General features: G+C 47.1%; 1 protein-coding gene across 1 annotated transcript; it reads left to right on the forward strand.

Moving 5' to 3' along the window:
* Positions 1 to 5,115: 5,115 nt before the first annotated feature.
* LOC123184209 (cell number regulator 2) lies at positions 5,116 to 6,748 on the forward strand. The gene is made up of 3 exons (XM_044596367.1): positions 5,116 to 5,345; positions 5,954 to 6,025; positions 6,152 to 6,748. Exons 1-3 carry the CDS (start codon positions 5,276 to 5,278, stop codon positions 6,439 to 6,441), a joined length of 432 nt encoding a protein of 143 aa, XP_044452302.1. The 5' UTR covers positions 5,116 to 5,275; the 3' UTR covers positions 6,442 to 6,748.
* The last annotated feature ends 6,810 nt before the right edge of the window (positions 6,749 to 13,558 follow it).

Genomic DNA, 13,558 nt, shown 5'->3' on the forward strand with positions numbered 1-13,558 from the left:
TTGTCCGGTGTCCGGATATGACTCTACTTGGTGTGGAAGGCAAGCTAGGCAGTACGGATATGGATATCTCCTCCTTTGTAACCGACCTTGTATAACCCTAGCTTCCTCCGGTGTCTATATAAACCGGAGGGTTTTAGTCCGTAGGACAACATACAATCATACCATAGGCTACCTTCTAGGGTTTAGCCTCTCCGATCTCGTGGTAGATCAACTCTTGTAATACTCATATTATCAAGAATAAATCAAGCAGGACGTAGGGTTTTACCTCCATCAAGAGGCCCCGAACCTGGGTAAAACATCGTGTCCCCTGCCTCCTGTTACCATCCGCCTTAGACGCACAGTTCGGGACCCCCTACCCAAGATCCGTCGGTTTTGACACTGACAGGGCCCACGAGGGTGGAGGGCACGCCTGGGGGGCTAGGCGCGCCCCCTACCTCGTGGCTTCCCTGTTGGTTGCTTGACGTAGGATCCAAGTCTCCTGGATCATGTTCGTTCCAAAAATCACGTTCCCGAAGGTTTCATTCCGTTTGGACTTCGTTTGATATTATTTTTCTTCGAAACCCTAAAATAGGCAAAAAAACAACAATTCTGGGCTGGGCCTCCGGTTAATAGGTTAGTCCCAAAAATAATATAAAAGTGAATAATAAAGCCCAATAATGTCCAAAACAGAATATAATATAGCATGGAACAATAAAAAGTTATAGATACATTGGAGACGTATCACACAACCTCTCCTCTCTCTTTCCCCTAAAGCCCAATAAGGCCCATCTACTCCCCGGCGAATTCCCGTAACTCTCCGGTACTCCGAAAATACCTGAATCACTCGGAACCTTTCCGATGTCCGAATATAGTCGTCCAATATATCGATCTTTACGTCTCGACTATTTCGAGACTCCTCGTCATGTCCACGATCTCATACGGGACTCCGAACTACCTTCTGTACATCAAAACACAAAAACTCATAATACCAATCGTCACCGAACTTTAAGCGTGCGGACCCTACGGGTTCGAGAACCAATAGCAGAACCTGGATGCGCATATTGGCTCCCACATATTCTACGAAGATCTTTATCGGTCAAACCGCATAACAACATATGTTGTTCCCTTTGTCATCAATATGTTACTTTCCCGAGATTCGATCGTCGGTATCTCAATACCTGGTTCAATCTCATTACCGGCAAGTCTCTTTACTCATTCCGTAATACATCATCCCGCAACTAACTCATTAGTTACAATGCTTGCAAGGCTTATAGTGATGTGCATTACCGAGTGGGCCCAGAGATACCTCTCCGACAATCGGAGTGACAAATCCTAATCTCGAAATACGCCAACTCAACAAGTACCTTTGGAGACACCTGTACAACACTTTTATAACCACCCAGTTACGTTGTGACGTTTGGTAGCACATAAAGTGTTCCTTCGGTAAACGGGAGTTGCATAATCTCATAGTCATAGGAACATGTATAAGTCATGAAGAAAGCAATAACAGTAAAACTTAACGATCATTATGCTAAGCTAACGGATGGGTCTTGTCCATCACATCATTCTGCAATGATGTGATCCCGTTCATCAAATGACAACACATGTTTATGGCCAGGAAACTTAACCATCTTTGATTAACGAGCTAGTCAAGTAGAGGCATACTAGGGACACTCTGTTTTGTCTATGTATTCACACATGTACGTAGTTTTCGGTTAATACAATTTTAGCATGAATAATAAACATTTATCATGATATAATGAAATATAAATAATAACTTTATTATTGTCTCTAGGGCATATTTCCTTCACTAGAAATGTTCGTGATTCAAGAAAGTTTGTAAAAACAACATTCACAATTAGAGAAACGTTTGTAAATAGTATAAAATGTTCATGAATTCAAAAATGTTCTTGATTTTAGAAAATGTTCGACAATTTGTAAATGTGTTCATGAATTTGAAAAAGTTCACGATTTCATACATTCACGAGTTTAAAAAAATGTTCATGATTTCAAATACATTCATGAGTTTAAAAAAATGTTCATGATTTGTCAAAATTGAAAGTTATAGTGTATCTCGCTGATGCAGCAAAACATGATCATGACCATTGGAGATTATAATTTTTTTCTCCCCTTGCAACGCACGACGGGCCCTTTTGCTAGTTAGTATTAAAAAGTCGGAAGCGGATTTGTAGCACCCGGGTGCTCCACACCCCTATACGAACATTAAATTCAAAAAAATACCGAGAAATTCAAAACAAAATCTGGAATTTTGGGATATCAAACATGGGTTCCTGATCTACTCCCGTAAGAAATTTCGTGAAGAAATACCAGGAAAAGTATTCATGACAAAAAGACAAAAATTTCCCGTGTATAGAAGAAAACCATTTGGATGGATTTTGGTCCGGACAGTTTTTCCTTCGCCACATATATGTTTTCTGGTATATTTTCTACGGAACCTCGTCAGAGGGGGGGGGGGGGGGTGGGCGCTCCCGCACTGCATATAGAAGAAGAGAGTTGGTCCGGTTCATAAGGGAAATCGAACCCAAAAACCATACATGGCATCGGTTAGTTAAGGGAAATTGGCGAAGACCATACACACCAGACTAGCACTCAAGGGATGTCGTCCGAGCCAGATACAAGGGTGCCGAGGCCCAAGACCATCGTCAACACAACATACCCACCCAAGATAAGCACCGCAATCTCAAGAACATGCCTACAACTAGATGTGAACTCGCACCTAACCTTTTGAAAAATGAGATCAACCATTGGCCTCCACCAATGCACGAATTGCCTGGATCACCGTCGGCGTAAGCGGTTTTTTTGTACATCCGAAGATAAGAGTTCATCTTCTCTTGCACATACTCCTGGGAGCCTTTCTTAGATGTCATCCCCTTCGGCAGTTCCCCATAAGCCTCTACCAACCTATATTCAGCGCGCTTGGCAGCAGGAATGTCACAGTTTCTGTTCTTCTTATCCAAACGTCCACTACGCCTCTTGGAACAAGTAGATGCCCCGTCAATCTGTACATGAATCGGTTCCTCGAGCAAGGACCGCGGCGCTGCGCAACTGAAACTGCTTAGGAACTCATCCAACAAGGTGGTTGATGGCGCACCAATATCACCAATTGGCTCCTCGGAACCCAAAGACATCATATTGGTAGTGCCCCCTGAAGCAAGCGTCACCGAAGAGGAGATAAAGGGAGGCACCTCGCCAACCAAACCATCAGGCAAGGCCACCTCAATATGCTCCATATCATTGCTCGATGTGACTATCTCCGCAACCTTAGCTTGCTCCTCCTCACCTTGAATTACCATCTCGTGCAGAGCTACATCCACCACAGGAAGAACATCTGCAGGTAGCGCCATAGTTGCTAGAACATCAAACAAGCACCCGGCCACTCCCGCCTCATTGACATCCTTAATTACCATCAGCAACAACAAAGGGTGCCGCCTCCTCATGCTCGCACCATGGAGGAGGCAAACCCAAAGGCGCCAAGGAAGAAGGTCCCCCACTGTTCCCCATATTCCCTCCCTCTCGTGCCTCAAGAGACTGATTGACAGCCGACAAATTAACAACTTCGCCACTGATAGCCTCCAGCCGCTCCAAGAGGCTTGAGACCTGGGCCGCCCAACCATGCAGAGCAACGACCATGTCGCGGAGCGGTTGAATGACCTCCTCCGCACGAGCCTGCAACTCGGCGCGCAGCACCTCGGTCTGAGCTGCAAAGAGGTGTTTCAACAACCCCAAATCAGCAACCAAGGTCGACTTGTCGGGGTCGGACAGACCCGAACAGGGGGCGCCGGATTTGCTACAAGGGGGTCCTTGAACGAGCCCAGTCAGAGCGGCAACAACATAGGCCCACGAGCGCTTCTGCAACCGCTGTGAAGGAGCTGGGGGCGGGTGTTTGGGGAGGCGAGGAGCAGACGGCGGCAACATGGCGCCACGGAGATGACCATGGCTGGCAGGGAGGCGGTCTGGATAGCCACGCTTGCGACGCCTAGAGCGGCCGCGGCCCAGGCAGGTGCCAGGCCCACGACAGTCGGCGACGAAGTGGTTCTCCGCCAAGCAATGGAGGCAGAGCCCATAAGCTCTCTGCTTGAAAGCGAGGGCTTAGTCAGTCTCCTTCTTGCGGGGCGGGGCAGATAGCTTCAACCTCCAGCGATGCTGGCCCTCGACCTCCACCTACTCCTTCTCCGTAGATGCCTGCGATGCGTCGGTCACGACCAGCGGCATGGGGGGAGCCGATCTGGAGATGGTGGTAGCTTGAGCAGAGGGAGGATCCTAGGGCAACCATTGAAGCGCGGAGAGAGTCCCCGTCTTCATCCTCAACACCGGCAGTCAGCAGCTCTGGATCTGGATCGGCAGGGGAGCTAGGACGGAGGGGAGGGGAGGAGGGGGGGGGGTGGCTGGAGAGGGATCAGAGGGTGTGTGGTTGGTGGTGGGTGAGGAGGCCATTTTCTGGTATTTTTTCACCAGACTTCCCACCGGAGTAGAATGGAAACCCAGGTTTGATATCCTTAAATTTCAGATTTTTTTTAAAAAAATTGGTATTTTTTATGATTAATATTCGTACAGGGATGTGGAGCACTCAGGAGCTCCTGTGTATTTTCCTAAAAAGTCAAGCTAATTTATGTTTGCCCAAGTATATAGGGAAAACATGACATTTTCTTCCATGAACTTGGTCAATACAGAAAAGCTTGACTTCTGGAGAAAATCTTTTACCACACCTTTCATTCTGAGAAATGGAGAAAGCACTTATTTCGTCACCTAGTGTTTGTCCATCGGATCTACTGGTGGGATGGACTGTATTGGCCCGTCCCTACAGTGAAAAGGTCTCCATCGACCCCACACACTAACCGTGAATGTCAAACTGAGAACTGTAGGTGCACGAAGATCCCGTCACCGGGATCACACATGTCAGGTGAACTTCACCCTAAACCTAGCTACCAGCAAAGCCAGCGCACTGACCGAATGTTTTCCGGCGAGGAGGAGACGTCGACGGCGGCGACTCCGCACTACACAGTGCGTGGGGTCACCTCAGGTAAAGCCATGGCTACTCGGGCGACGACAGCGCGTGCACCCTAGGACGTTAGCCCGTGACAGCCGACCTTTGTGTGGCCGCGCGTGGGAAACGGGCCGGAGTAGCCCGGCTCTGGCCGTCCTTAAATGCCGCGCGCATGGCCGCTCATAGGGCACACAAGTCTCCGGCGAGCTAGTTGTAATAGTGCTACGCCGGTGACCGCATCGTCTCGACCGCAGCGCCGGCGCGGAGGCTACCTTCTGCCCCGACGTCCCCATGGCCGGCCACCGGAACAAGGTCTCCTGGTCCTCCGGCCTCTGCGGCTGCTTCGACGACCTCGGCGGCTGTAAGCTTAGTTTGATCTCTCCTGTTCATTAATTCAGGGCAACGCTGGTATATACCTGGTATGCATACAGCATAATAAATACTCCCTCGATAAAGAAATATAAGAGCAGCGGGTGCTTATCAAAGAAGATACACTCATACAAGCAATTCTACCATGCACGGAATATTTCATGCATGGATCCACCGTCTACCGCGTGATTTGAGATTCGTGCTATATTTTTTCAGGTTTGGACGATTCATAGTTTCTATCAAAATGTTTTAGTGACGTAACGTTGTGCAGTAGTAATCTAATCTAAAACAATCACACTCTTATTTATTGGTACAGGACGAAATCTTAAGGTACACTTCAGGAAAAGATCTTCTCTTTTTGCAATGGAAACATCATGTAGCACTCTGAAAAAAGACAAATATTGGCCTAAAGCAAAACAAAAGCATAAATCTCAAAGCAGCGTTGGACGGTAGACTAATGCATTGGATATCCCTTCCTTGCACGGTGGAAAAACCACGCCCATTGATAGAAACAAGAAAAGAAAGCTAATAAAATCATATACTAAAATCTAAGATAAGTGGGCTTCTTTTAACAACCCGTGCATCATGTGCAACCTACAGGCTTCCTGACACTCTTCTGCCCGTGCATCGCCTTCGGGAGGATCGCCGAGATCGTCGACAGGGGGGCCATATGTGAGTTTGTCTATGCCCCCACAACAAAAATACACTGTATACTTGTGTTTTCACTAATTGTTGAACGATAACTTGATCGGGTGTCCGTATCAATCAATGAATGAATGCTACTATTGCTCTCCACAGCATGCTGTGCGAGTGGGACGATGCACGTGCTGCAGGGCTTGGGGACGTCCGCGATAGGCTCCATCCTCTACCACTGCTGCTACCGCGCCAGACTGCGGGCAGAGCACGGGCTGGAGGAGAAGCCATGCGCCGACTGCTGTGTCCACACCTTCTGCGGGTATTGTGCCCTCTGCCAGGAGTATCGCGAGCTCAAGAGTCGTGGCTTCGACATGCAGGCGGGATGGCATGCCAACATGGAGAGGATGGGGAAGACCGTCGCGCCCCAGATGAACCAGGGGATGACTCGTTAGTCAATTGAAAGCAATGCAGACGGTTACTCTTCTCTATATATCCTGGCTAGGGGTGTCAACGTCCAGCTACTCATCCAGTCTTACTTTTTTATCCATGTATGTGTCGGTGTGCTTAGCTGTTGCAAGTTGTTCTTCGTCCAACCAGTCACTTCCCACCATGGGTCAAATCTATGTGCAACCAATAAGACGTGTTATCATATCTTTGTGTAGAAGAAACAGATGTTCGCCTCCGTAATGAGTGCAATCACGTTTGGGTATGTAATATCTATGGCAGCTACCTTAAATCTTCAAAAAATTATTGAGGAAACCTTAAATCTCCAAAATGGATGTAGTGACCACGCGTATTTGTATGGGTCACATGGTTTGGACATTTATATTTGCTTTTTGTGGGGTCATTAATATATGTGTTCCTGAAGAATTAAATATTCGGGATCCCAAAACAAACCATCATGCACAACGTCAAATTGCAGAGGTAGCTACATGGGTTAAAATAGTCTTGTGTAATGTGGTACAACCAGCTAAGTGAATTAATTTCTCAAGAAAAGATATTACACAAATCATGATGATTGTCCTTGCGCATTTATTAAGATATCTCGTAATTAATCCTATATTATCTCAGTTTATGTTGATTATATAAATATGATCAGCAATGATAATGGGATAGAATAATCTAGTTCTTACATTACGATAGAGCTTGGGATGGTAGACTGGGGTGTAAAAACAAGCTGTTCTTGGGTCACAACTTGACCGCCTTCCTGAAAGAGGTTTAGTTCACTGGTATGCATATATAGAAAGGGTTCTTCAAAGATTTAATATGGATAAAATCTCACCCCTCTTAAAACCCCCGCGGTATACATGAACTACTTGTTGCTCTAGTTGTTAGCACACCCCTTTAAACCCTCCAAGCTGCTAGGATTTTTTTTTCTAAGCATGATGAGGCCTTCCACCGGGCCAAGGTTTGGGTTGTGCTAAATTAGTCATACAAGTACTATTTGACACTATTTGAACGCTTAGATTCAAATTCATCCGAATATTTTTGATAAGTACCAAAGCTTCTCAAGGTTGAACGAGATTTCCGGTATCTTACCGGAATTCCGACCGCAATTAAAACCTTACTCACTACTCATCAAGTAAGGGTGTTAATGAGTTAGCATAGTAATTTTGTTATCAATAATTGTCATGGTGGACCTCCTACCTGAAAACTAAGAAAAACACATGGCAGGGTGGGAACAACCTCTGGCTCCCCACCGGCCACCAGCTAGCAAGTGCCTCTTTTCACCATGAAAGGACTGCCGAAATATCGTGAAATACACTCAAAGACAGCAGCAGCACCATGAGATGGATGAGCGCCGCTCTGTTTAGCAAATAGGAACAGAAGCATATTCTCTTGCCCTTAAAGCCTAGCTAGCTACAGGCAATAAGCTTTGTTCCCTATGCGGGCTCAATCAATTCCTTTGACAAGTAGCAATGCATGTGCCATCTTCATAGTTGAGTATTGATTCTTCTTGATCTTGTTGGTGACTTGATGTTAAGGTTCCAAAAGTATTCAACAATATATGCAATGGTTGAAGTCCATAAATCATGGGCCATGTAGTCTCTCCAATTGACAGTTAAATCCAAAGAGATGGCCGGCCGCTAGGCTGACGGTTATGTCGGGCAAGGTTTTCTTTAATTCTGATTCCGGGTTTTTTGGGATGAACCGGAAAATCCGGTTTCCGAAAAATCTCAAAAAATCCGTATTTTTTCGTTCAAAATTTTCAGACAAATTTTGAATTCAAAAAATATAGCATCAAAATATATTTTTTAACCTAATGGGCACACCAACTACTTTTTGGTCTAATGGGCAGTACATCTTTTAACCCTCAAGAGGTCATAACTTCGACTCCATGCCACCACATCATGACCTAAGCCCGAATAACGCAAAAAGAACTTGTTGTTGAAATGGTTTTGGTCTAACGGGCAGTACACCTGGTAACTATTAGGAGGTCGTGAGTTCGACTCCATGCCACCGCACTGTGACCAATTTTTTAAAGCCTAAATAACACAAAAAACCTATTGTTGAAATGGTTCTCGTCTGGCAGTACACCTAGGGCCAGTTCTTTTCGCCCTATAATTCTGGAGAATTATGATTCTGGAAACTGCCCGCAGAATCGTCTGCCCACAGAATTGTCTGTCCAGTTCTTTTTTGTAATTCTAACCTGTAATTGTTGTATGAGGTCGCTCGGTGGGGCTGGCCCGGTGACATATTGGCTGTAATTTAAGTCCCCAATTGGGGTAGTAGTTCAAACCGAACAATTTTCTTTTAAGGGCCCGGCTAGAATTGCCAGAATTGCCGAGTTTCCATGATTCTCAAATACACTAGCGATTCTGATAATTCTCGGATGATTCCTGGGGAAGAAACGAGTTCTTTTGCGATTGTGATTCTCCGGCCAGTAATTCTTCAGAATTGAGCCAAAAGAACTGGGCCCTAGTAACCATCCCGAGATTGTGAGTTCGACGACACCTAGTAACCATCCCGACATTGTGAGTTCGACTCCATGCCACTGTACCATGAAGAATGAATTTTTTAGTAAGCCTGAATAAGACGAAAAAAATGTTGTTGGAATTGTTGTTGAATTAATTAGTATGCCTAGTACCCATCAGTAGGTCGTGAGTTCGACTCCATGCTAGTGCACTGCAACCAATATTGTTTTTGTAAGCCTGAATAATGCAGAAAACCTGTTGTTAAAATGTTCTGGTCTAATGGGAAGTAACCATGGTAACCATCAGGATCTTGCGAGCTTGATTCAATGCTATCGCACCGCGACCAATACTTATTTTTAGCAAGCTCTGCATAAGACAAAAAACATGTTGATATGGTTATGGTCTAATGGGCAGTACGACTCGTAACCATCAAGAGGTCGTGAGTTCAACTCCATGCCACCACATCGCGACCAATAATTTGGTTCTGGTCTAATGGGCAGTACACCTGGTAAACATCAGGAGGTCGCAAGTTTGACTCCATGCCACTGCATGGCGAGCAATATTTTTTTAGCAAGCCTAAATAACGCAAAAAAAACATGTTGAAATGGGGCAGTATGCTTGGTAAATAAACATTAGGAGGCCGGTCACGAGTTCAACTCCATGTCACCGCCCGGCTATCAATATTATTTTTATAAGCCTGGTAAACATCAGGAGGTTGCGAGTTAATTTGTTCGTAAGCCCAATCATGGCAAAAAAAACTATTGTTGAAAATGGGACTCGAACCTCCTAAGAGGCACACGCCCTACCGCTTGGCCAAGTGCATGGTTGTTGTATGGCATTTTTACGCAGCTTATTTGACAATTTCAAACAGTGTCCAATTTTTCAGTAAAACCCTATTGTCAGGTACTCATGGAGTCTATGTAGTAGTGGACCTGCTTTTCTTCTGGCGACAATATGATGATCTATTTGAAGGTACTGTAGCTAGCAATGACCTCAGTGATGATGTCAACACACATGACTGGCTACCTGGCCAGAGATTCTAGACATTTGAGGTTCTCCATCGATCACTACTTCACCCCACTACCCAATGGAAATATTCCCTCTGCAAAACAACAGCGGTTCACACAGAACAGTGTCAACACCATGAAAGGGAGTATTTCAACCAAAAAAAACACCCTTTTTTGCGGGGAGCCCAAAAAACACCATGACTGTTATATTTAATTAAGGTGATCCTCCTCGACGGACCGATGCTTCCAGTGATTTCTCCATGGGCGAGAGTCATGCGTGAGAAGCCGAATCACGATGCTCTATCAAGGTTTTGGTTACCGAATGAGGCAATTTTACCGAGGGGGACTGGTAAATGTGGTTACCACAGTTACCGAGAAATACCGAGAATATTTCGAGCGAATTTTGTAGTTGAAATTTGAATTCAAATAAGTGAATGAACGAATATTCGAGACAGAGACCTCTCAAAATAGGAACTAGGTTGCTACCAACACGCCAGAATCAACTCTCATGGCATTAATTAGATCATATGTACTTTACAATAAATCGAGTGTTTAAATTCAATTTTTTTTAAAAATGGTATTTTTTGCTCGGTATGGTGATTTACCGAGGGGCACGGAAATACGTGGTAACCATGGGAAATCTTGGAATTTCGACTGGTAACCAAAACAGTGTGCTCTATGCTGTGAGTATGGCCGCTGCTCGTAGAGATTCCCATCGGCAGCAACGGCTGTTGTAGCTGATGGGGCAGGGACGCACCGGTGGCTTTGTGTACGATGTAATGGCTGCATGACTCTCTTATGCCCATGTGTCACTTTGGGAGAATAGCCGAGATCGTCAATAAGGGGGCCACATGTGAGGTCCTTCCTGTCTCCCCACAAGAAAAATACAGCTACTTGTGTTTTTGCTAATTGTTGAATGATAACTTGGCTGGGTGTTCGGATCAATGAATGAATGAATGAACCTAGTGCTGCTCTGCTCAGAATGTTACACGAGTGGGACGATGTACGTGCTGCAGGCCCTGGGGACGACATCGACAAGTTCCATCCCATACGCCTGCTGCTATGCTACCATGCCAGGCTGCGGGCGGAGCACGATCTTGACCAGAAAACCTGCGCTAACTGCTGCGTCCGCACCTTTTGTGGGCTTCACACCCTTTGCCAGGAGTATCGCGAGCTCAGGAGTCGCGTCTTTGAGATGCAAGAAGGGTGGCATGCCAATATGGAGAGGATGGGGAACTGTCGTACCCCACATGAACCAGGGGATGACTCGTTAGTTGACCGAATGCAATGCAGACAGTTACTATCTATCTGGGTGAGTCCTGTCTGTGACGTGTGCTTTCTTGTTGCAAGTCAGCTCTCATGTGTCAATTCTATGTGCAACTTCAATACGACGTACTATATGAATGATGCTTTACTATGGTGGGGTACGCGGGTGCTGGTTATCTCTATGATCCCAATGATGCTAGATCTTAGACTGGATTCATGTTTCTCTATAGTGGTGCAAAAATTTCTTGTCCATCGTGTTAGGAGACCCTCGAGCCACATCTACTAACCACTCAGACATAGTTCCTTTGTATGAAGCCTCATGTGAATGTGTTCGGCCCATATAAATGATTAACCACACCAAGAAGTCATGGACTCGATACCGTCAACACCCCCACAAATATTTATGATGATAATACCTCTTGTGTTGCATAAATGCAAATAGCCAAAGCTAGCCGCATACATTTCAAACTATTTTTTAACAAACCGGATGAAAGTCATGCAAGCACGGACGGATTTCATACAAACACGACGGATTTCATACAAACACGACGGATTTAACTACATTTCGAACATTTAGAACAAAAAAAAGACCCGCCGCTAAACCTATCCTCCAACGGTGGCGCCCAGCGTCCAAGCTCGTGTTGTCCTCCTTCCGCCATCTCCATGAGCACTGGCGATAAGACCGATGAAGTGAAGGTGCGGTCTCCGACGAGGAAGAGTAGAACACGGGAGACGGACCGGCCCACATGGGATACCAGGCCCCGCCACCTCCCGTGGCCTACTGATCCTCGGAGGAGTCCACGCCTTTTCCGCTGCCGGTGGACGTGAGGTCCACGAGGGAAATGGTGGCGCCTTGGTTGTCGTCGTCTCATCGGGCTGGCTGATGGTTCGGCGGCGGCGCGTAGGAAGCAAAGCTGGCTATGTTCTGCTCTGCGATGGCATGTAGCTGCGCCTCCGCGGCTGCCGCATCGTACCGAGCAACGGCCCGAGCACGGACGACATCGTAGATGGGAAGCTACTCCGCGACGAAATTTGGGTTCGTCGTGGCCATGGCCGCCACGGCTTCCTCGCTCGCGACCTCGCCGTAGATCTGGCCCTCCGCCAGTCGGTGCTACTCCAGGAGGAACAGGTTGTACCGCTGTTCTTCCTGCACCTGCTGGAACACCGACAAAGGCTCTGGCGCAGGCTGCACCTTCTCCATGGCAGCGTTGAACTGCGTCTGCGCCTGCTCCGTGGTGAAGCCGACATGCACAGGAGGCGCGGGAGCCGGTGCAGAGTCGTCGGAGCCCATCTTCATCGTGGTGTCGTCCTCGTCGTCGGAGTCCTCGGGCTAGCTGGCCGGCAAGCCGGCCTCGATCCGCCTGGCAGGCGACTATGCTAGGTGGTGACAAGGGCAGCCACCGCGTGCTTCATCTCCGGCGACAAACTACCCCACAGTGCTTTTCCGCTGGCGGTCATGGCAGATGCAGTGCAAGGGAGGAGGATGTGGAGGGGCTAGTGTTGTGGTGTGGTGTTAGCTGAGTGTGGCCGCCTTTATATAGTGGATTCCGGTGAGGCCAGGCGTCTGGGTGCGTCAATGCACGGCGCCGGAGTGGGTTTCTCGTCCAGCAAGCCTGCTTAATGGCAGCAGATGGATGGACAACGGCGTTGAACGGGCGCAGTAGATATCCGCCCCGCCCCGTCCAATCACACGTCTCCAGCATTGAACATGCGCGGACACCGGAGGCGCGTCGCGGGCGGTGCCCTCGGCCGGCACGCCGCTTCAATGGCGGCGGGAGTGAGAGGTCGCGTCCGCCCTCAGCTGTCTTCAATGTTGAGCGGCACGCTCTACAGGGGCATGAATGCAGGCAACTGGCACCGGGCGGGAGCTTGCGCGGGAGGGGGAGGTGTATTTGGTGGGCCAGGGCAGTCTGAAAACGAGCTTGGGACCGGTCCATACTCCCGTAAACCTTCCACATTTGTTTCCGGTTTGCGGGAGAAATCACGTTTGGACCGCTCCGCGGATCGACACATGTCGGTGTTGGATGGCTTCCGCTGTCGGGACAGTTCAGTCCAAATGGTTGCGGGAGGTTTACAGGTCCGCCTTGGAGATGCCCTAATACCCCAAGGGTGCGAGTTTAAACCCTCCCAACCACTAGCTAATTCTTTTTCTCTAAGCGCTGTTCTAACTTAGTCATACAAATATTATTTTATACTATTTGAACACAATTAGATTCAAATTTATCCGAATCTTTTTGAACTATACCAAAGTTTCAGCGATATTTCCGGTATAGTTTCTCGTGGTTCAACTAGATTTCCGTTAACTTACCGGAAATTGTGACCAAAAGAAAAAAAACCTTACTCACAGCTCATTAAGTAAAGGTGTTAATAAGTTAACATTG

This window comes from Triticum aestivum, chromosome 2A, assembly GCF_018294505.1.
Source record: "Triticum aestivum cultivar Chinese Spring chromosome 2A, IWGSC CS RefSeq v2.1, whole genome shotgun sequence".
Taxonomy (NCBI): Eukaryota; Viridiplantae; Streptophyta; class Magnoliopsida; order Poales; family Poaceae; genus Triticum; species Triticum aestivum.

Bases quoted from the DNA above. Each gene is read 5' to 3' on its own strand.
- LOC123184209 (XM_044596367.1), top strand. From the start codon at position 5,276: ATGGCCGGCCACCGGAACAAGGTCTCCTGGTCCTCCGGCCTCTGCGGC. The intron at 5,346-5,953 runs GTAAGCTTAGTT...TGCAACCTACAG, and splicing joins CTTCGACGACCTCGGCGGCT to GCTTCCTGACACTCTTCTGC. The intron at 6,026-6,151 runs GTGAGTTTGTCT...TGCTCTCCACAG, and splicing joins CGTCGACAGGGGGGCCATAT to CATGCTGTGCGAGTGGGACG.